This window comes from Sphaeramia orbicularis, chromosome 19 (assembly GCF_902148855.1).
Source record: "Sphaeramia orbicularis chromosome 19, fSphaOr1.1, whole genome shotgun sequence".
NCBI lineage: Eukaryota > Metazoa > Chordata > Actinopteri > Kurtiformes > Apogonidae > Sphaeramia > Sphaeramia orbicularis.
This window is the reverse complement of record NC_043975.1, coordinates 28,227,194-28,252,604: the sequence shown is the minus strand read 5'-3', so window position 1 is coordinate 28,252,604 and position 25,411 is coordinate 28,227,194. Positions and strand designations below refer to the sequence as shown.

The 25,411-nt window shown below is 36.7% G+C and overlaps 1 protein-coding gene across 1 annotated transcript in view; it reads right to left on the bottom strand.

Moving 5' to 3' along the window:
* LOC115439541 (zinc finger protein 385C-like) overlaps positions 1 to 25,411 on the bottom strand; it is a 75,387-nt gene that overhangs the window by 40,724 nt on the left and 9,252 nt on the right. The window contains exon 2 of the mRNA XM_030163392.1: positions 6,777 to 7,064. Within this exon, the coding sequence (XP_030019252.1) occupies positions 6,777 to 7,064 (288 nt within the window). The remainder of the gene's footprint in view (positions 1 to 6,776; positions 7,065 to 25,411) is intronic.

Sequence of the window (25,411 nt, the reverse complement as noted above, 5' to 3'; positions counted from 1 at the left end):
AATCAAATCAAAGAGCACCAAAAATCAAAATAGTTATGTTACTCTGGATTTTAAGACATAACTGGTTGAGATTAGCATGTGAAACATACAGTTCACTGCTTGAATGTCTGCAGCTCTAAGCTCTGTAGCTCTCTGTATGTTTACTGCATGCCATTTTATGCATTTATTGGATGCCGATTGAAGTGAGATTACAGGAAAGGAGGAAGAAAAAGAAGGCAGACAACAAAAGGGTTTCAAAAATTATGGTACACGGTCGGCATCTTAGCCTTTAAGCTATGCATGGATGCACCCTACTGTGACCAATTTTATGACACATTTATCAGAAAAGCTGCTTATATCACACCTTTGTGTATAAAAAAAATAGTATATTGGTATACTGTACGTTTAATATATTGTTAAATATTTTATTGGTCAGTATTGTTCAGTAATTTTAGACCTAAAAATTAAATTTTGTTCATTATAATTTTGCCACATTGAGTAAATACTGTGTTAAATCTTAACTTTAGATGCTAAAGCTTCGATGTTAAAGTAATATGTCGAAAAGCAGGTGTATTTTTTGATTAAAACCTATAATATGATGAAAGAACTAAATGGCAATATTCAGGATATGTGTGTTATATTTTCTAATATTTGTGTTACATTAATAAGCTGAAAAATTTGCATTGTAAATAGAGTGCATGGAGCTCTACAGTGAAGAATCTGTATCTTTTCTGCAGTGTTGACTTCACCTTGTTCCACCTGATTGCCCCCATCAGTGCTGCAGTACTCTGATTTTATCTGCAGCTTAGGCTAAATTACAAAAAGGTGTGCATCTGTGGCCCATTATCCACCTGTTAGAGCACATCTGTGAAATATTTACCCCTGCTTCACGTAACATAAACATAATTTCATGTGAGTCTATAGACATGACTAAGATCCAGGATTCTTAAAATCTGAAAAACATAATCCCTAAGCAAACTCTGCATACGTCCCAGAGCTTAGTGTGGAGTGTAGGAAGTGGAAAGTGCTTTGCTCCGTTCCCTTTTCAAAAGGCCCCCAGTGAGTGCCACCCTATTAAAATCTCTTTTCATTTCAGCAATCACTTCATGAAGCTAAATAAAGGGAATGCTAGTTCAGCTGTGGGAAGGGAATGGGTATTATTAGGATGGTTTCATCATGGCCAGGACTGAATTATACTAAGAGTCACCTTAATTGACTTGGCTCGTCCTCCTTTTTTCCTCTCTGCTGAGAAAATGGCAGCAGGGAGAAAAGTCTACCTGGAAAAAAATGCACCTGAAAAGGCTATAAAAAATGAGGCATTTGTGTGTATTGTTGTGAATTTGTTTGCAAGAACAGAGGATCTTCTTAGCTAAATTAAATTTAAAAGTAAACTGTTAAATGTAATAAGTAGTCCACATTTTTCAAGAATTCTATTACATTTCAGACATTACACAGAATGATATGCCACTATGTGCCATTATTAGTGGATGTAACATTTAATGTTTTCTATGGTTCATTTATCTATAGTTAAAAATATGAAACAGTTTTGGGCAGGTTCCTTGATAACTGCCATTGACAAAACCAAACAATCAATTATTAAACTTTTTTTGCAGAATTTTACAGAACTGCACAATTTCTTATTTTTTTCTATAACTATAGATATATCAGTTACCAATTACTGGATTATATCAGGTACTTTTCCATTAACCATTTAAATTATTTTTCAAAACAATAAGCCATATACAGGTTTTTGATTGTGACTGTATAATAATAATCACATAATATTTCATTGAGGTTAGTTTAAACTGTCACATATTGTGGTGGACATTTTTTTTTTTACAATTTCTTAAAGAAAAAAGGTTAATTTGACAATAATGGACAATATGATCATTAGATGAAGCCCTAATCGTGACAAAGGCACAGAGGAAACACCCAGTGTTGGTTAAATTACATTTTTTTTCTGTAAATAAGCTATTTCATGGTTAATTTTAAGCCAAGTGTCTCTTTGATGCATTGCTTAATTTAAATGAGCTATTGTCAGTTTCACAACAACCCAAACAAAGGGGTCACGCACTGCAGGGTTCATTTAACCGGTTCAAACATGGCAGGTGTGAAATCACTCGGTGCCCTGTGTGGGGAAATGAGAAACATCACCCTAAGGGACTGACACAAGCTGCCCAGGAGTGAACCTCATCTCTACTCTCAATTAGTGGATGCGACAGAGCGGCCTGCAGCGAGATGGGGCTTCAAAATATGTCAGTGCCTGTGTGCAGTGCATGCACATAAAGAAGCTACAAAAAACACAAAATTATGAAAAATGTCCTGGTAATTAATTTTTTGAATTGTTTAACATCTCATTTAATAGAAACTGTACAGTATTTACTGCAGGGGAAGTGATGATTACAACTCATCACCACATGTAATGGTGAGATATGACTAAATTAGAAAATAAATGTTTTCAGAAAAACAAAGAAATCCAGATTGTAATGAAGGTCCGAGTAGGGCTGAAAAACCTTCTTCTGATTGTGGGCACCCTTAAAGTTATGCATTATACAATCTGTTTTTTTAGATTGATAACAAAGATCATGTCATTAAGTAAATAATTAACAGTACAACAAACCTTTCATACTCTTCTAACACTCATTTTGAATGGACTCAGTACCAGTGAACAGTGAACATTGCATTAATGGCTGATTGTATTAATAAAGTTGCTAGAATAGCAAATCTAAATTCATTTTCAGTGATTTACAAGTTTTTGGCTTTGATCCAGTGTGACTATGAGTACTGCAGGGTTTTATGCAGTGTATTGTTTTGCTACTGCAGAAGGAGTAGTGAAAAAATGATGTGGCAGTAAAGACTGACATTAAGTCTATGATCTGCTGCTCTAATTTCTGAACTCAAATGTGCCAAAATCTGATTTGCACACTTTTCTATATAAATGAAGCCACACTGCAACTGTCACTGATATTTGACATACAGTTAAGAAGATGTGGACCAAAGTTCACTTGGTGAATGAGTTGATTTATTTTTGGTTCCTTCCAGCTGTAACCAAAATATGGGAATAATATCGCTACCTGATTTCAATCTGCAATTCAGAAACAAATAGGGGACATAACTGTTACTCCATCCAATAAATATTTACAGTCTGTGCTTGGACCCTTTTTCTTTCAGAAAACAAAGTAATCCCTTAGTTAAGATTGAATTTATGTGTAATTAGATTGGTTAATTATTTTACACTGAAAATCTTTTAATAAATCTTCAGCATCGAGTACTTCAGCGTATAAGTAATTGAAGTAGTTATAGTTCTTGTAATAGAATAACTAATAAACTTGTTTGCAGTCACTTATGAAATCCAAACTACCAGCTCCTGGATCTCACAACTCCTGAATAGTAGGTCAGAAAGTAAAGTTTGTTGATAGATATTGCAAAATCAAAAATTCAGGGGATAGATTTACACTCACACACACACACATTAATACACACCAACACTTAAGTATGAATGATGATCTGCAAAGGTCATTATCTGACACAGAAAAAGCCAATAATACTATGATGATAACAAAGTAAAGTTCGAATGAGGAAGAATTAAACAGTGGATACAGTATTAATTCATGTGCTGTGTTAAATGGGAACAGCTAAAATCAAACCTACAGAGAGACACGCTCATAAATCAACATTAAACGTGGCATCTTATTGGCCAGTTGTTCATTACAGGACTTTTTTTTCCCTGAGTTCTGATTGATCAAGCTGGTCAGCGTGGCAGAGTGACACAGGTGCTGTTGAATGAAGGTGATTAATGGCCTTAAAACAGGTGTGCGGAAAATACTTGCAAATGACACGGGCTTTTCTGGAATGGAAAATATGACCATATGTATACTGACTCCATGACACTTTCTACGCAGTACAGATGTGAGTATCTCAAATAAGCAACAGATCAAACACTATAAGTACACCTGACTTCTCTCAGCTTTTATTTTCATAGTATTATATCTAAAGATGTCAAACAACAAAGGAATATGCAAAATTTAAAGAACTTAAGCAGACAAATCCATTGGAAACCCAGCTCCAGTACCTGCACTCATATGTACTGGTATTCTCAAAACTAAGACAGTCATAAACAAAGAGAAGGCTGTTTCTGCCATTTGTAAACAGACCGTCTAGGAAGAAAAAATGATTAAAATACAGCGGAGGACAAAATAACAGAGCCACGGACAATAGAGCCCTACAGTAAATATTAATTTGGCGAAGTTCATCATATCCAGTTTTTGTTCAGACTCCCATTGATTAAACTGTGAACACTTTGATGCAGTTTATAGTTTTGTCCAGCAAACACAAAGTTATGAATCCGTGTGGGTGCCAGTCTAAATGCGGTTTCACCCCATTTCGTTGCTTTATTGCAATATTTTGCTGTACTCTAGCCACCGATATCATCCACAGCAGACGTTTAAGCTTGTCATTGCAATTGGAAAATCACAGGTGTAAGTAAAAGCATTAAAGACAGGTCTATCCTATTAAGAAGAGGTCCCAGTCTGTGCTATTCCACATGCTGGCTCAGCATTTCATAGTGGGACCTTTCCAAACTAATCCAGACATTTTGCTAAATAAACATTTTTCTCTACATTTATCTCTGGTCCACACATAGACTGTGTTTTAGGTCACTAAAACAAAGATTTTTGGCATCACAACCCAATTCATGCATTTCTATTGTTGCTTTGTGCAGTAAACATGCACAATGCCTGTCAGTTCATTACCTGGAGTCGTTCATGGCCAGCACTGGCATATGTGATACCAACACATATACGGATGTTTAACAGAAATCCAAATATTACAAAATAAATAAATACACTTCAAGTAGCTAAACCAGCACTTTTCAGTTAATTCATTTTTATAATAGTTACTGCATTAATTTCCTGACAGACTAAAGCTACTGTGTCCACAGTTTAGAAACAAAAAAAATTATAGTTTGTATTGGTTTCTTGTTGTTTTTGCATTGTAATTTGCATTTGAGGTATTTTGTAAAATGAAGGCTATGTAGACAAAAAAAAGGGACTGAAATCCATTATAGTGTGAATGGGGCATTATGTACAATAGAGTCATAAATAATAATATTAGCTGTACCTGCGATACTTCTGCAGGGCTTCTTTTTGTCCTGGTGTCTGTATTTGCAAATGAAATTGCTTTGAAAGGTGCAATGCAAAACACATGCTTAAGTGAAGACTGTGTTTTAGTTTGTTTTGTGCTAAGAGCAGGGGTCTGTTATCATGAATCCAGGATCTATGTCCTTTACCCCGGTTCCACAAAGCCTAACATTCACAGTTAGACCAGTGATATCAGCCAGTTTTGTTAGCCCAGGGTTTCTAACATGTCACAAGCATATTTTTTTTATAAATGGTGGCACTGGATGACCAAAGAAACATAAACAGGTCTGAAACTGTATATTTCTGACAAAAATAGCCTAAACTTAGGCAAATATGAGGAATTCAAGAAATATCCAACAAACATAACTTAAAAGCAACTGTTGGCGCCAAAGCTCTGAAGGGAAGCTGGCAACCATTAATACAGTCACTGATATCAAATCATATCATACCATATAATTAAGTGGATCTGACTATGTTTAGAATGATTTTTTTCTATTAAATTAATGTGATGCTTAGAGGTATTCTCATGACATGTAGAGCAATCTCATGTATTTAAGCTTCCACCCCAGCTCTGCTATCAATCAAAGAACACATATACAAGAGAAGTCATTGTTGTTAGACTTACTAACAAATCTGAGGGGTCAAGAGGGCCAATGCTTTACTGCTTCTGTCTTAGTTTTAAGGTGTTTTTATTAAAACACTTTATAAAAAAAGCCAATGGGTTAAGGTAGTCTGTATGACTTGTCATCCTCTGAGAACCTATCACAATCTGCAGTGCAGTTTTTTTTTCTTTTTTCCATTCTATTTCACATTCCAAGGTGTATTAGATCTTCCAGGAGAACTGATTGTTCAGCAAGTAGGTTTGTTTTTGAAAGGAAATTTCCATGGCAGTTTAATCTGCTATGAAGTAAAACACATTTATGATAGTGAAAACCCAGAGATAAATTGCAAATTACCACACAAACCCCTTAATCCTGGTTCATCACACAGGCCCCTGGTCATTTGTGAACGTTAGCTGACTGGAGTAGATAGTGTTGCTTCTGCAGAGGAGTAAGAAATGCACTGAGGCACTCATGAGTGGGTAAGGATTTTGCCGTAAATCCAACCTCAGTCTTCATATAGAACATACAATGACAAAGCTGTTATTCTAGGCAACAGGTGATAATTTATAACGGTATGTTATAATCCATTCACATACTGGAAATGAAAAGGTGCTTAATACCGGTCTCCTTCCTCTCATTGCTTATTTCAGTTTGAAAGTTATTGTTTATATTAAAATGACTCACTTCTGTTTTACAGAGGTCAAACTGTACAAGCTAAGGCCCCATAAATTACCATAGATTTAAATAAACATCTTGAACAACTTAACTTTTAGGGTTTTAATAAACACATAACTGCTGCAGAGCTGAACTGTCAGACACTTCAGATTACTTAGACTGTACTTTGTCCTACACATTGGGGGGGTGGATCCCATTTACTTCAAGTAATGAATTTGAGTAGCAGGTCACTGAATTTTGAAAATATGTTCTAAGAGCTATGAAGAAGTGAAGAAAGATAGATTGGTGGTGGTGGATGATATGCAAAATGGTTCTGGTCAGACTGAATTATCTACACTAAACACTTCCAAGTAAGAATTAATAAACTTAAATGAGCTTATACCTGCACTGACGACCTTGGCCAATCGACGCAGCCTTCGTTGGTGTGTCTTCCCCCTGTAGTGAATCTGTGCCTGGGCTCCAGAGTTCAGCTGGATGTTGCACACCTGACACATTGTGGCGCTGCTGCTGCTGCTGCTGCTGCCTTGACGCCGTTCCCGTTTGGCCCTGTGTCCCACCACTGTCTTCTTGCTTTCCTCTTCCTCTTCTTCATCCTCATCCCCCTTTGATTCCTGACACTTGGGAGTGAGACTGCCATCCAGCCAGTCAGGGCTCTTGGGATACTTCATATCTGCAGGGGGGAAAAAAACAACAATAAGGTTATTTTGTTCCCAAATGCACCACACTGTACAAAGAACAGCTGGATCAGAATGGGTGAAAATTAATGTGCCATAGAAAGAGCCTATTCCTAAAGTAAGACGTTGACTCCTAATGTGCAGTATGTACTGTATGTTGTTGAAGGAGCCACAGGGGGGCAACAGAGCAGCACGACTCCATTCAGAGCAGAGTGGTCTTTTCTTTAGTGGTACTCAAATGCAATTTTATGTGCACATCCATTTAAGTCCTTGATTATATCATAAAATCCAGCATCAGGTTTTCATACACATACAAATGATTTATGTACTGTGCCCTTTCAGTGTCAGCATGTACACATTTTAACAGGTCCAAAATGACCATGTTAGAAATCTCTGACATCGCATTAAAGGGCTTAAATTATACATCTATTAGCTGAAAAGAATGGGCTATCCCTGGCACATCACAGCATTACAACAGTACAGGCTGTAGATAAGTATCTTGTTTCAGCTTCTCTTTATTTATCAGATAATAAAAGCCAATCCCTGGGGTACACAAAGAGACATGTTTCTTTGTGAGAGTGCACAGCCATAATACCTGTAATGGCTGAGCGATTATGGCAGACTGACAGCATAAATCAAGCTGCAGCTAAACGTGGGCTCTGCTGTGAACGTAGAAATGTCACCTAAAGTCTAAATGAACGCTTTGTTTCGGTGCAGTTCATATGATAATGGCATCAATTAAGTCCTCATGCCGTTGGATATTTCATCCCCCCATCTCTACGAACACCCGCTCCAGTCGCTCCTCTTCAGAAACCATCATTTGTACAATCTTTGCTGGTGTAAAAAATTCAATTTGACTGGTGGAAAGATGAAAGTGGAGTAGAAATGTGTTCACCAGAATTTATCAGCTTCCGACCAGCAACACAGACTTCAAAGCTGTGGTCCATCACTGTGATTATATGAACAATGTTTTAGTTCAGTCGGCGCAGATGAAGGCAAAGGAAACAACTACTGCTATAGATGGTGGTGGAAAAAGGGTTGTTTCAGTATATGCAAATACTCCTCCTATCCATAACCACAGCTAACTAAAACAAATCAGAATGTCACAGCTAGTCTTTCTGAATTTATCATTTAATTCAGTTTTTTACACACTTAGCAATTAATTGCAAAGATAATCTAAGCACAAATCAATAATAATGTTATGAAAAAATGTTATATATTCTTTTCACTTAAATTATTATTTGATCTTAACAAATACAGCAAAATACTGAAATATTGTGAATTCCCAGATAATGGTTAAAGTGAAAATACTACATTTATTGAGCAATGAAGACATCCAGAGCTAAAAATGAAATTAAAACTTTGACTTTTAATCATGAACTATTTAAACTATCAACCATGCACACATTACAAAACACTGCCTGAACACACTTTATTTTCAGACTAAACATGCAGATAGCAAAATTAAGGAAGCTTAAGGGCAATTACATAAAAAATGCAGTTGTATACATGAGGTAATTTGATGGAATAATATTAAAATCTTGATGAGTTCTAAATGTGTAAGTTTTTTAAAAGTATTGAGATAAATGTATTCCAATAGTACATTTGCAAATTATGATATGGTGTCCCTATCCCTGTGTGAGACATGACAATTAATGACTATGATGTTTTTGTCAAAGGCAGTGGTTCCCAACCTTTTTTGGCTCGTGACTCCATTTCAACATCACAAATTTCTGGTGACCCCAGACATTCAAAATGGAGAATTTTTTTTTTTGCTAAAATGAATTTGTTTTTGATCATGCCATAGTTTATGGAATCACAGGAGTGTCAAAATTAAAAGGAAATAAATGTGGAAATAAAAAGAGAATCAGTAAAAGAAATTTGGAAATAAAAAGAGAATCAATAAAAGAAATGTGGAAATAAAGAGAATCAATAAAAGAAATTTGGAAATAAAAAGAGAATCAATAAAAGAAATGTGGAAATAAAAAGAGAATCAATAAAAGAAATTTGGAAATAAAAGGAGAATCAATAAAATAATTTTGGAAATAAAAAGAGAATCAATAAAAGAAATTTGGAAATAAAAAGAGAATCAATACAAGAATCAATAATAAAACATATACAAATGCAGTCATATCATTGCTTTTGCTTATTCCATTTTGACATTGTCTTTTCCATTTGCGTTTTGACATTGTCTTTTCCATTTACGTTTTGTCATTGCTTTTACCTGATGGCTCAAGCTGTCAATCAAATGGCTGTGGGCGGGTCTTTCTGTCCAGGATAACTAGTCGATACCTGATCAGACGATTCCGGCTTGACAGTGGCAATGCAGTAGCTCTGTTTATGTGTTGGCTCTCAGCGCGGGAGACCAGAAGTAGCGTCACGGACAAGACGTAGACACACATACACATTTATCTGTAGTAAAAAGAGGGAAAGTTAAATATGGTTGATGTGGACGAATTGAGAAGAGGCGTTCAACGAGAATTATTAGCAATTGCTCGGTATGTGGAGGAAAATTTTCCAACGGACTATATTTTAAGGTTGGTGGAAGATGTAATGGAAAGTCTTGGAGAAATATCTGCACTGACGAATGCAGACATGGTTCTAGTTGACACATGTGTATGTGTGTCTACGTCCTGTCCGTGACGCTACTTCTGGTCTCCCACGCTGAGAGCTAACACATAAACAGAGCTACTGCATAGCCACTGTCAAGCCGGAATCGTCTGATCAGGTATCGACTAGTTATCCTGGACAGAAAGACCCGCCCACAGCCATTTGATTGACAGCTTGAGCCATCAGGTAAAAGCAATGACAATAAGCAAATGGAAAAGACAATGTCAAAACGCAAATGGAAAAGACAATGTCAAAACGCAAATGGAAAAGACAATGTCAAAACGCAAAGGAAAAGACAATGTCAAAATGGAATAAGCAAAAGCAATGATATGACTGCATTTGTATATTTTTTATTATTGATTCTTGTATTGATTCTCTTTTTATTTCCAAAATTATTTTATTGATTCTCTTTTTATTTCCAAATTTCTTTTATTGATTCTCCTTTTATTTCCAAATTTCTTTTATTGATTCTCTTTTTATTTCCATATTTCTTTTATTGATTCTCTTTTATTGATTCTCTTTTATTTCCAAATTTATTTTATTGATTCTCTTTTTATTTCCACATTTCTTTTATTGATTCTCTTTTTATTTCCAAATTTCTTTTATTGATTCTCTTTTTATTTCCACATTTATTTCCTTTTAATTTTGGCACTCCTGTGATTCCATAATAGTTTGTTATACTATGTTGCAAATAAACATTAATTTTAGACAACATTTAGGCTATATAATATATATTATTATGGACGGAGGCAGAAAAGCCAGGTGTAGATTACTGCACAAAGTGAGGATTTTATCTTCCTTGGTCAGGATATGTAGTCAGTCCAGCTTGGATTTACAAGGCTGACAATTAATACTGAACAAACAAGAACTCAAACTATGAATTATGAAAGAGCTGCAGCATCTTAAACAGTGGACAATGAACATTTGACAGATAAACAGTACCACAGTGCTTCAGTTTCAGCTTCACAGTTTGTCATGTCTTTTATGTATTTTAATTGTCTCTCAACTCACCATATATTTTTTTATTAGTAAATTTTTATCAATTACTAGAAATGCCAGGTGACCCCAAAGTTGAAAAACATTGGTCTAAGGTGTACACTCTGATGTTATACATATACAGAGACACTGAAGACTAGGCCAATGATAGACTGATTCCTCTGTAAATGACTCACTGATTACTTGTTATAATTTTATTTCTTGAGCTGAGGGACATGAATTTCTCCTTGGGATTAGGCTTATAAAGTTCACATGAACCTATTTTAGGTTGTACAGCTTGTATAAATTAATACGTAAGGCAATATATGTAGGATTAAAGTTTAGGATTAACATAAGCTTTGGCTTCAGCCTGCAACTTAATTTTGTTTTTGCTTGCTTAGGACCTTGCATTGCCCATATCTTCAGATACTTTATAATATATGTACATATATTGCCCAGCCACAAAAAAAAAAAAAAAAACCCTGATGTGGTGAGTAGCTTCTAGTTTCTTAAACATCCATCAGTTTGATAGAGACCATAAAGATTAGACTGTGTTTCAATGGAAAAAGGTCATGTAGTCTGATGAGTCCAGGTTGGTCCTGCTCCAGGGAGATGGATGCATCAGGGTAAGAGGCAGATGAAGTGATTAGCCATCAAGTCCATTGCCTAGTGCCTACAGGACAAGCCTGTGGGGGCAGTGTTATGACCTGGGGTCTAGGTTCAGTAATGTTATGTGTCCATAAAATAAGGTCAGCTGAACCTGAATATACAGAATGACCAGGTAGAACGTCACTGGATTTCTTTCATTTATTCATTCAAGCTTAATTAAGGACACAAAACTTGGTCCATAGGACAAGATAAAACAAAAAAAGAGAGAATAAAAAGAGAAGAAATAGTATAAATCCATATGTCACTTGTACATAAAGGCTTGATTGCCAGTGTGACCACATTTTAGATGTAAACCTTACAGAGCTAATCTTGGGACAGACCAGGACTTGTACAATTGAGTTTGGTAATTTTATAACTCTGCACATGAATGAATGAATACAATGCCGTATAGCAGCCACGCAGCATCAAACACCACAATCTACAAACATCTGACCCTCAGCAGTACCCTCATCAAGTCATTAGAGGCAACCACCAGTTTGTGCATGGATCTGTTTTTGTAGCTGTGCCACAAGTGCGCAGTATACAGAGGAGAGCAGAAGGTTCTGAAAAGTGCAGTTTTCTCTGGTGACACAAACATATTCTACTATGACAATGGCAGGATTCATCAGGTTCAGATAGTTAAACAGTGGTTCAGGGAGAATGACAAGTTTTTTTCACACATGGATTGGTGACCACAGAGTCCAGACCTGAACCATGTTGAGAATCACTGAGATGTGATGGAGAAGACTTTAAACAGTGGTCCAACTTCATCATCAACACAAGATGACAAAATAATACAACTCTGAATGGAAATAAATGTGGTGATGTTTATTGTGACATTGCATGAATACTGCATGGCATAAAAGATGCCATGGCAAATGTCTTTTAATAAAACCTAAAGGCCATTCAACAAAATATTGTGACTTTGTTTCTATATATTGTATATATCTTATACTAAATATATAGATTTGTCTGTATTTGTTTTATTTATTTGAAGACCAAACTAAATGACTCAATCAATCAATTTGACCTATCAGATGGAGCTTTGGACTCATAAACCACGCATTCACATCATTCAACCAATCAGATAAAGGCATCCCCTCCCCTCACAGTAGTATCCCAGGGTGCAGATATTACTGTTCTAGTGGAGGCTTCTTCAATGAAGCATACATCTCTGTATTTTTTTCTTTGCATTTTTCTACATCTTGTATTGTTTCCTTAGTACGTATGGATATAGATGTGCACAGCAGTGCTTTTAAAACAAATAAGAAGAAAGGCCCAACAAGCTCCAGCAGCTATCTGCTAGAGTGAGGTTTCACGTCTGCCATAAATCTGCAAGATAAGAGCTCAGATTTGTATTCCCTTCCCAAAGTCTTTGTCAGTAAATGGTCTGCCATCACGGCACAGTATCGACGTGAAGACAGCTGACAGGGTCAGTCAGAGGGAGGTGTGGGCTGTCTAAAGCACTTTGAGGTGGTTTGCATCGATGAGGCTCTGCCATGTTGAGATGAAATGAAGGATAAAACCACTGTATATTGGTTTATTTATATTTCAATATTTTGCAGCGAATAACCGTATACACAGCATGTAAGATATACAAATGTTGACATGACTATCATAGATACTTCTAAAACTCTGTGTCCAGTATTTCAAGTCAAATAACTGCCCAGGAGCCAGCGCTGTCCAACCTGTGGCTCTTTCCTACAGTATGTCATGTAGTACAGACATCACTTGTTGAGTAATCCACTTTATAAACTACAAACAACCCAGGCTGCTACACTCACTCATCTTTATGCGGTCAGCTGGAGTTGGCAGGTGACAGCACCATTACAGAATAACTTTTAACAGGTTCCCTGCTGATCAGCAGCTGTTGGTGGGTTTCTGCTGGCACTCTGTACCACAGCCAGGTCATCTCTGCCTGTCTGGCACCTGAGTGGGCAGCTGGCTGCAGCCAAGGCCTCTGCGACAAACCAAATGGCTACAGATGGATTCGGATTCAAGAAACTGATGTTCTACTATGTTAGCTGTAGCACCAGCAGGCAGCCTGTAGCCAGACATGCATTTACATGCCCTGAGAGAGGATGGAATGTCTCAGTAAAGTTGTTTGCAGCCATTATAAATTTACCTTTAACTTTTTTTTTTTTTTGCAGGCATTATGTGGCAGATGTTAAGATATTGTCTAGTCTAGTTTCAACAGATTTTTAAATTGGAAGTGTTTTGTTTACAGCATTGTAAAGGAATTTTTTCAGAGTAAGTTTTTAGCAAGTTTTTTAGAGTATATACCTATATATACCTATATAGATATACCTATATACCATATAGAGAGTATATACCATAATGTTAATCGGGTTACTAACCTGCTTGTTTTGTTTTGTCTTCTTGTGCTGTATGCACAGTGGCTAAATCAATCTATCTATCTATCTATCTATCTATCTATCTATCTATCTATCTATCTATCTATCTATCTATCTATCTATCTATCTATCTATCTATCTATCTACCTACCTACCTACCTACCTACCTACCTACCTACCTACCTACCTACCTATCTAGCCATTAGACTTTATAGATCTTAGCAGTGAAAGTTAAAAGTCAAAACAATGATGCAGGTCAGTTTTTTGATTGGGTTTTTAAATCACAGTTGTTAATTCACTTTGAAAGGTGTGGAAAAAACACACTTAACCCTGCTTATTTAACATCAACAAACAGCAGAAAAAGAGTGCTTAACTTTTTAAATACACTGGAAATTGAGAAATTAAATTGAGCTGCTTCATTAAAGATATTCAAGGAAAACTACATTTAACATTTATGCAAACTGGATAAGAAAAACAAACAAAAGAGAAATGAAATTACTGAGTGAAGTAATGAAGAAATTAGGACCTAATGGAGTGTGCTATTGGCACATTATAAATATCCACAAGTCGAGAGGCACAAATATTTGCATACTGTGTACTTTACATGGTTGATTGTTCCTCAACTTATAGGAACAGCAATTGTGTAGCTGGAATGACACTATGGATTCAAGTCCTGTGCTTTACAACATCACTGTAATACCCACAAAACTATGAACTTCCTGCAATTACATCTGGAAAATAAATGAAACCAACAACTCACAAAGTAAGACATTATCTCCTATTTGCATTCAGAAACAGTGAACCTCGTCTTCTTTCTTCATGTGACAGGGTCTACTAACTTTCAGAGCCAACAGCATGCTCAACATCTTTGGTTTATGACCTAAGACAGCTGCATGGAAATGACCTGTCAACTTCATAAACTACTCAGTTTAATGTTCTCCACATGGGTGCCCACTTAAATGAGGAATCATTCAATTCCCTGACATGTACATACTTTACTCTGAGCTTTTTTATTGTAGTCTGCAATTGGCTTAGAGGAATTCTGACAGGTTCACCTATTTACAAATGAAAGAAAATGGTAAAATGTTCACTTTTACTGTGAAGAATTTGAACAAAAAGCCTGGTATGGTAGGACTAAAACTATAGCTCAGAGAATCAACAAAATGCAAACTGACATTCAAGTGTAAGGGTCCAAAAATTACAGACAACAAAATTCTGACAGTGACACAAAAAACAAGATGGTTGGGTTTTTGCCACCTTAGAATAAACTGTTTATATCTACAGAAAGAGTGTATCATGATTCACAAAGTCTATCACATGCATTCCTTGTAGCTCAGAATGGACTTCATCTTCTCCTTTTTCCAATTTTATATGGATGACATCCAGTGTCAAGGTGAATTACTATCACCGGAGTGTGGAATAAAAGTTATTATCCCCCAGAACAGACAAAACACAGACTTCTTTGACCAAGGACCTTTGTAGCCACTGTAGTTGGAAGGCAGGTGATACTCAGACCATAGCGCCATGCTAGTCTCCTCAATGCTATACAGTCATCTGTATCAAATTAATGCAGCTAATGTATACCATACCACTTTTTCGCAATGTTTTTATGATGGATTTGATGCTAAAAGGGTCATGTGAGATTGAAGATAAAGGTTAACAGCTAGCAGCAGCAGTAATATTTCAGCCAGGTGTGAACTGACAGGCAAACATGAAACTGGCAACCTGTTCAGCCCATTTTCCCTTAGCTGCTCTCCCCATCTGTATGCTACGCTGCCTGCATTGATGTTCTGTGGTTTTACACTGGAGCAAACTTGCTTATCACTGGGCTTTGACAAATGAGAGCTGCCACAAGGCAGGCTTTGGTACTGTGACATACAAGCGCAATTTGAAAAAAACACGTTAAAAGCATCAAGAACACATATTTACTAAACTGCTGCTAAAAAAAACAGGTGTTCTGCAGAAATTAAATATATTAAGAATAAGAATAAAGAAATAATAATTACATATGTTATGATTAAATCACTTGTCAGCACGTGGATTAGCATTCTATATTTTACCAAGGGAAAATATTACAGCATCACATTTCACTATATTTAGCTGCACTTAATTCCCTGTAACTGTATATCTAACACATTTCAAAGTTTGTTTTTTTTTGTTTACTCAAGTACAAGTTAGTGACTCAGTTGTATATTCTGCTGTTATGTCATTCACTCTGAGACTGCTACATCAACTAATGAAATCTACAATTGCTGTTTGGATTTAAATAGACCGAGCAAATCCAACACGTCTACAGGCCATTAATCTGCCTGAAACTCTGAACTTGTGCAGCTCTTCCTGGCCTGAGATCCAGAATGCTTCCTGGAAAGAGCAGGTCTATTCCAGATGTGTAAAGTGGTGGATAGAGGCCTTTAGCACTTACAGTACATGCATGGCAGCTGTTGTTAACATGTTTCCGGACAAGCATATGCTCTTTAAAAAATGGCATTGTTCCAAACACTCCAGCCAAGATGAGTTCCCTTGCTGCAACACCTGTCATCACTGTTCCATTACGTAGTTAACAGACAACAGCAGATAAGATGCTTGACCTTACACTGGTAAAATCAGACGATGGACAAATATAACTAATTTTAAGTGAGAACTTACTGTTTCCTTGCTTTTTGTAACTATTCTCTTAAACTTAATAGTTATTTTCTTCAGTCTTGGCAACTGAATATTGAAGAACTGAAAAACAGATGGACCATGATTACAGTCGTGTCACTAGGCAACCCCGAACATCTTGATAAAAAGGTTTTTAAACTTATTCTCCACAAAAATTACAGCTTAGTTGTACTGTAATTTGTTCAGAGAACACCAGGGAGTGAACAAAAAGCAAATCTGGGAGATGGATGGATGGACCTGTAGAGTCAGAGCTGTAAGAGTCAGATAAGCTTCAACTGATTTCATTCAAAACATCTATTAATATTATCAATTCCAGTTATAGACAGATGTCAAACACGAACAGAGAACAATATTTGTTTAACATAAAAACAAAAAAACATTTAGTTGACACGACCATCATTCTGTCTCTTAAATAATCAAACCTTTTTTTAAAGAACGTTTGGTATCAGGTCCATCAGGCATAGCAGAGACACCTCCCAGTGGCTCTCTGTGTCTATTATTCAACAAGCACGAGGTACAAGTCACAGTCAAAAAGTTCTCAGACAAATGTAATAAGTTTATTTTACATATTTATTTAACAGACCTCTTTGCCTTGAATTTCACAGGTCCAGTTGCTCCTTCTGGATGCCACTCTTTTGACTGAAATTTGGACTCTGGGTCATACTGGTTGATCCAAATTTCATCGCCAGTGACACTGTGCTCATCTGAGAACATTTTGACTGTCCCTCGTATACGAGTCCTAGGATTGAGTTTAATTAATCCTTGTTAACATTCTAGAATAATGTAAAAGTAGCACTCAACATGGTTTCCAATTTGTTTTAAGAAGAAATGGCAACTGTGGTGTTAATGTAAAACAAAAGATGAACCTGTGAACACCAAAGGTAACAGAGTTTAGCTAGTTTTGTTTAGTTCTTCCAGTGTCACACAGTCACTGTCAGTGTTTCAGCCCATTCATCCTGTTAACACCTCTGTCCAGTCCACTCCTACTGTAATGCTTTCAGCACAGACCCAGAACCCAAATGCAGAACGCAGAGACGGATGTAAAAGTTTACAGGGTTTATTGAATACAATTAGTACGATAATGATAAAGAACAGGATCTTGAGGACAGCGGGCAAGGAAGTCCTCGTCTGAACCGTCCACCGGGTTTCGAACACGAACCCACGGTTCGGCACCGGGTTTACTGCCGGAACGCCGACTAGGGGAAAGCAGAGGGAGGTCAGGGACGGAAACAGGTCATGCACAGGAAGGCAATCAGACAGGCGACAGGACATAGGGAAAGGCAAAACTCACGTACCGAATAATCAGGCGAAGGCGTCAAAAAACCAGGAAGGCAGATAGAGGCTGACAAACCGACAGGGAGCAGGCAAAAGACAGGTAAAACGGATGACAAAAAACAGGTCGAACACGGTAAGGCAAACGAACAAACAGGATCAGAACGCTGGTAAGTTATCTACAAGAGAGAACAAACTGGCGTCTGATCAGGGGAAAAGGCAGGGTATAAATACACAAAAGGGAGGGAAGACAACGAGACACAGGTGGAACAAATTAGGGCGGAGTCAGGAAATCAGGGTAAGGGTGAACACCAAACAGGAAGGGAAGTAAAGACAGCAGACAAGATACATGAGGAAAACTTAACAAAATAAAACAGGAAATGACAGACAAACATAGAAGACAGACAACCCCAGACTAACGTCCGGTAACCGGCTTCACACCTACTGTATGTGTAACACAGAACACACTATACCTGACTTATCTTCTGTATTGTAGGAGAGCTTAATGGAGATTTACTTAAAATATAACATTTAATTAGCCCCTCCAAAAGTCAAATAGTCATGACTAATTACCGTGGATTATTAATTAGCATACTGGACTGAAATGCCCATTCCTGTATACTATTAACATACTACATATTATTAGATTATATCCTTTATCTATATGCTTTTCTTACAGGTGTTATGTCACTTTTGATGTTTCTGTCTGTGCTACATTATTTAAATGTTATATGATAATGTGCAAACTGAGCCAATGAGGAGCCAATGAGGAGCATAACAAACTTGAAAACTCAGTAAAGAATAAATCCACATATCTGAGACACAAACACACAGGTATATTTATGATATTAACATTTGACAACATAATATACAAACAGTATGTGTTTCCCTTATATACACTACTGTGTTGGCAGATAATCCCCCACTGTGAGTGGTACTTCTGTGTCTGATCTCTATGACAAGGTCATTTGCAAATGTTCCACTCATATAATGCAGTGATTCACTCTGTTAGGTAAGTGAGTGGGAGTTTTTAACAGGGTGTATATTTTTAGTGGCTACATTTTCCTTAGTCTCACTTAATACTAAGAATGGGGCAACAACAACATATATGTACACATGTAACTACTATATACACAACATATCAAAACTGATTATACAGGCAATCATGTACATTAGAAATGACATGTTTAACCACTGTCTTAAAATACTGAATATACAAAGATGAAAGATGTAATGGAGACCAACTTTAGTATTACACTGTTAAAATTACTGCATCATGTACTGTATTTATATGAAAAAAATACTGTCAAGACCATAATTCATGCAGAATAATTCTACTCAGCAGCCATATAGGATGTTGCTTCTATACATTTCTAGTTCTGTCTAATGTTTAGTGTGAATATAAATAATGATAATTTGTTAAAAGTGACTTAATTTGGTAAATGTGAATAGTCATCTGCAAGAAGTCATTCAGAGATGCTGAAACATTTACTACCATAGAACATAAACAGAAATCTGGTGCAATAGTACATACAATGCCACCTCACATTTAAAGCCAAATCATTTAGCAAAACATATTATTTGCTATGATATGAACAGAAACACACTATACTGAGCAGCCCCGGTTGCATGCTTAATTTATGTGACAATGTTCAGTCACAATGTACACACACATAAACTCATACCTCTGGTGTGGATTGGCTGAGCTCCCAACAAATGTCTGTACTGGTTTGGCATCCATCTTGTAGACACCTCACCGTAATCACCAGATAACACTCCCTCACAATCACTCTGTTGCAGGAGATTAGGTCCAATGTTAAACAAAGCAGCAGAGGAGGTTTCTGACATGCCAGCTCTTTAATTAGACCACTGTTATCTGAGGACAAAGGTACACACATCCACGAATGTAGCTTTTAGAAGAGCTACACATGGATATACAAACAATAAGTAAACCGACTGTCAAAAATGCTCATTTTGAATGAAACGTATACACAAAGGCATATTTCCATCACTTTAGGAAACACTGCATAAACTGAGAAATGCACAACACGGCAGTACAGTGACCGGAATCAGCCGGTTTTCAGCTTGATCATCCCTGACCAGTGACCGATCAGTCTCTTATATATCTGATTTTCTGACAAATTTACTCACATATGCCACATAATGGTTCATGTCATCTGCACGCCAATACAGGAAGTAGCATCACAGACACACAAACATGGACAGTGTTTCTGCTGGTAAGGTTTTGCTGTGGTGCAGAGCTACGGCAAAACCCTTGCTGCCACACCATACATTTGATACAAAAAATCCTCACTGTTCCATTAGACTTATGTATAATATATAATAGGCCTACTATTTTCAATAAAAAACCATGGGCACTCTGTGCCACTGTACAATTTTTACCCCCGTATTTTATTTAACCTCTAAGAATTATGCACATGCTCCAAACCGTTGGGCATGCGCAACCGCATTCTTTTCAATGTAAACATCCTTTAGTGCAGGGGTGTCAAACTCCTTTTAGTTCAGGGGCCACATTTAGCCAAATCTGATCTGAAGTGGGCCGGACCAGTAAAATAATAACATAATAATATACAGACAATGTCAACTCCAAACTTTTCTCCATGTTTTAGAATGAAAAAAGTAAAATTACATTATAAAAATGTTTACATCTACAAACTATCCTTTAAAACAATGTGAATAACAGAAACAAACTGAAATTTCTTAGGAAAAATAACTGCAATTTTAACAGTTTTATGCTTCAGTTTATCCTTTACACATGTACATTATAACTTACAGATCAAAGTGGATCTACAAATACACAAAACATTTAATAACAGACAGAATATTGGTAAAATTGCACTTAAGACATTTCAGGTTCATATTTGTTCGGGTTATTCTTTTAATCATGAGAAATGATAGTTTGTTTTTGTATAAATACAGTAAAATTACATAAAAATGTTTACATTTACAAAGAGAAAATGTTCGAGTTGTCATTATTTACAGGTTATTATAATCGTATTTTACTGGTCTAACCCACTTGAGATTGAATTGGTCTGAATATGGAACCTGAACTAAAATGATTAATATTTTCAGTGTAATTTTTGTATTTCACAAATTCATCCTGCGGGCCAGAATGGATCCTTTGGCAAGCCGGATTTGGCCCCCAGGCCGCATGTTTGACACCCCTGCTTTAGTGAAACCTGTCATACTGAATTTACCTCATTTATTTATCATTTACTATAGTACATTTCACTTTATTTGGATTTTCAAAACTACACAGTTAACAGGGGGTAAAAATAATACAGTTGTAAAATCAGCACTGCATGCTGTACCAAATTTACCCACGTAGTACACATGTGCGAAAACACCAGAAGTACAAAAATAATATGGAGGTAAAAATTGTATGTGACACCACACCTTTCTGGGGTAATTGGAAGATCAGAGCGTGAAGGGATTTTTTCTACACCGATTAGTCCTACTTATTGAATAAGTCGGACAGAAACTGGCTGATCCACGCAGATGACACACCGCCACACCAAGTGATCAATTCTACAGGAAACACTGAACATGGAATCAAACTTATTCAACATGAAAGAAGAAGACATAAAGAACAAAATTATTAGAAGGGACTTGCCAAGTGAAATTAACATTACATGTCTCAGTGATAAAGGCTGCTAAACTGAGCTATGAGTAATCGCTCATCTGCTACTGCAGCGATGGTGACGCAACAGTAACACTTTAGACAAGGTGGGATATACTGCAATTCAACTGGATTCATTTTTTTGTCCTAGACCTGGATCACTTTAATTTGAAATTTGTTTGAGTCAGAGAAGCTTTTGTAACCAGGTGCATGGGAGAAAACCTTCAGTTATTTAAGATTCAGGGTTATAGTCTGTTTCCACTGAACAAAAGCAACAAAATATTTTTGTTTTACCTATTGAGACAGAAAGTTTGAATTGAGCAACATCTGAACAAGCAAGTCGGATTTAAAAAAAAAAAATGGAATCATCTTTTCAAGTAAGACTAAAATGTAATGCGTGAAGTATGATATGACAACAATGTAAGTGAAATTATAACAGATTTATATCCCTGTAGTAAGACTCATCCGTCCTAAACTCTTCATGGGACAGTGTACATTCAGGTCAAAATCCCCATTACCACAGACAAATAAGAAAACACACATATCCTGTTGCTAAAGTTCCATGTAATCCAAGATGTTTGTCAGAGTATGATAATAAGACAGCCAAATACTGGAGGAGGAGGAGTAGCCAAATAGCTGTCACTTACTCTGATGTTTTGGGAGGCGACACAAGAACGGACGCTTGTCACCACCCACCTCTGGCTGTGTCTAGAATTAGCTCAACCTACTCAATCAATTCATCAGACTTAATGTCTACATAAAATTTGGTGCCTAGACCAGAATTATTATAGGAAACAGCAACTATATTTTGCATTAAGATGTAAAATGTAAGTGCTTTAGTGATTCTACAAGGAATAAAGACTGTGTATTGCAGTAGGGCAAAATGTTAATCACAACATTCTGTACAAGGATTATATGGTCATAACAAAAAAATAATAAACCTGCTCAAACATTTAAAAATTCTGGCCCCATTTTGGCACGACAGCTTTAAATAATCAGAAGAAACCAGTGACCATTTTGCCATTTTGGTATAAATCCCCGTCCTTGTACATAATCTTCAAGCGGAAAAACCTTCACACATCACTTGAATATTATTTTTTGTGTTCCAAGTAAACACTGCCACGGTAGCCACAGTGAGGAATGACAAAACGTAATCTCCTGCAGCCAGGCAGTGTCTTAAACCAGAGTTTAGAGGCATGATGTCATGTAGACGGACTGAATTATAAAAATAAAGCAAAAATAATGTCAAAGTCTTTATTCCTTTTCAAGCTTTGAATACATTCTGTATAGAAATATTATCTATTTCTATTAAATTTTTCCAACTGGTTAATCACTATTTTTGTTTTTAAGAACTAAAAATTCTAAACCATAATCCAAGAGACACATTTGTCAGAACAGGTTTCACACATGAATCATATTTGTTGAATTTGGTTGGTTTATTGTCTGCATGTGCTCATTTACAAAGCAGAGTTTAGTTTTGACATGAAGTCTGTTTGCGTAGATGAACACATAGTTGTGTATTTGTGTTAAGAGCATTGACAACTGAAGCATAAATTGCAGGAAAAGCGTCTTAGCAATGTAGAAAATTGCAAGTCCCTTTTGAAGTAGAAGCATTAGTATTCTACTACAGGTAGTGTATTGTTTCTCAACAAAAAGCTAATAAATATAGATCGGAAGGGGTAAAGATTGTGGTTGTAAGATGTAAAGGATTTAACCTCATTGTGTTTAAAACTCTTTGTAAGCATCCAGCACTATTATAAGTGAGGAGTAGAGGACGTGGGATCGAACAAAGAATGCAGAGCAGGGACACTGAAGAGAGGAGAAACAAGGAGAGGAGATGATATATGCATTTGCAGATTGATGGGTTTGACAGATTAACAGGCAGCGATCGATGCTTTACATTTATCAGTATTGGCAAAAGATTAATTACTTGGTGTCTGAAGATTAGTGATGCTGGTTTTTTAATTTACATATTTATTACTTTGACTTAGATGTGATTGGGGAATGATATTGACTGACTAATGGAATATCAGTTTTTTCTCTCTCCAAACTATTATAATGGGCTTTAAAAATTGATTATTGACCTCACAAACCTATATGTGATGTATGTAGAGTCAAACAAACAGTGAGGCAAAGGCAGTAGGTACATGGACAGTAGGTGATGAAGTGAAAATTATGAGCCAAAATGGTGCCAGGACAAATGGGACAAATAGGACGACAGGGACGTAAGGGGGGTGTATGTTTATCTGGAGGGAAGGACTGCACTCAAACCAAGGGCAATAGCAATTGTGGGCATCTGTCACCAACCATCTGGGAGATCCCTAAGGCCGTGAAAGGGACCAAAGCAAATCTGCATGAATGACTGAAATGTACTGGAACTCTAACTGTGCAAATAAATGCAAACATCAATCACCAAAGCAACCCAAAGTAATTTGGTCTGAAAATGAATTTGATTTTCACAAACTTTTGTCAATAAATCTGTGCTGAATCACGTGTGGGTTTTGAACACATACAATGGATGTAATTTAAAGCAGCTAGCTTGAAAGACTTTCCAGGCAGGTTGAGGGCCGTAGAAAGTGATGAGTGTTGATAATAAGGAGATGGATTAGTTTGGAGGACTGTGGGCTTCTACTGCTCTGTCAGGAGATGTGGGCTGTTAAACGAACTGGCTTCAGCTGTAATCCTCCTCTTTCTTCCTTCCTTCCTTCTATGCTTAAAATGGGACTTGACCTAAATTCTCTTTAACAGATTTACATACATTTGATAAAGAGGGCTTATTGTAGGAATTAGCATGGCTAAGTGATGGCTAAAAAGTGGAAATTTATACATACTGTAGGGTATGGTGGCATAAAACCAAAACTGACCTACGCAATATCACCAAAAAACAGAATCAATGTGGTTTGAATGGCTCATAGCTTGCTCATAACCACAATACCTTTCTGCATTCTTTCTGAGTAATATCGATGCTAGTACAAGCTACATCCTTTGTAATTGAGTACAGTGATTGAAATCATACATATGTTGGATATGAGATTTTTGTACAGGCAAGTAATGACAAGAAATGTCAAGAAATAATTCATTGCAGCTTGTTCTACATTGAATGAATAGGTCGTGCTGTCCAATATTTTTTTTCTGATGTAGATGTTTAACTTAAAATCAATTTGAAGGTTAAACTACTTTGTCCTTGATGTTGCTTTGTCCTACATTTGTTCCTGATGGAAGCTAAATCTGGATACATCACTCTTGGGCAGGATTTTCATAGCATAGTGTGTTCACTAATTTACTCAAATCAGTGAGAAACATTAATTCCAAACAGTAATTTGTCAAAGTTTTTCTTGTCTTCACAGGCCTTATTTGCTCTGTAACTGAGGCGCACTTCTGCCAAAAATATAAATAGCTACTCTACTGTTAACTTATAGTTATATAGTTCCACACATCTTCCTGCCAAATGTCTATTTTGAACAGTCATGAAAGGGGAGGGCTGTTTGGCCCCTTCTCAAACCTATTTATTGAAATCACGAAAATAACTTTGGATACGAAGCTATTTCAGGAATTCCAACGAAGGACAACTAAATTCTCCTAGCACTGACGTATAGGTGTGAAAACATGTTTACATTTGGAAAGGACCCCAGGGCAGAGCAAGGTTAAGCCACTTTCCTGCCCGTTTTCCCTTTTGGATTCTGTTTCCTGACAGCTCTAACAGCAGTTATTGCATGACACTGATAACACAGGCTGAAGCAGGAACACATGACATCTCAATCACAGGGACATGCACCTTATCTCAACCTGTCTGTGTCTTCCACTTCTACTGCAAAGTTACTTCCTCAGTTTTTCTATACCTTCACTGCAACGATAAATGTTTCTGTTAACTGATGCCAACTGAATGCCAAGAAAATCCTTTAATATGCATGGAAAAACATATGCTTTCCATGTGGAGTGATAGCAGGAGGTGGGAGGAGGCAAACAGCTGATGACTAATGAGGATGACTAAGAGAAGTGTTCAGGGTGGTCTTTTGTGTCGTTTGTCTAGTCCATGTCTCGCCCATCAGTTGATAAATATAAATTCTGTAAAGGTGAAGGCGAGGCTGGACCGCATTATTTATTGGCGAAGAAAGAGCAGATACTTATAAAGTATTATTCTTCACAACTTAAGTGAAAAGGACTGTCTAGGATAAATGAAAAT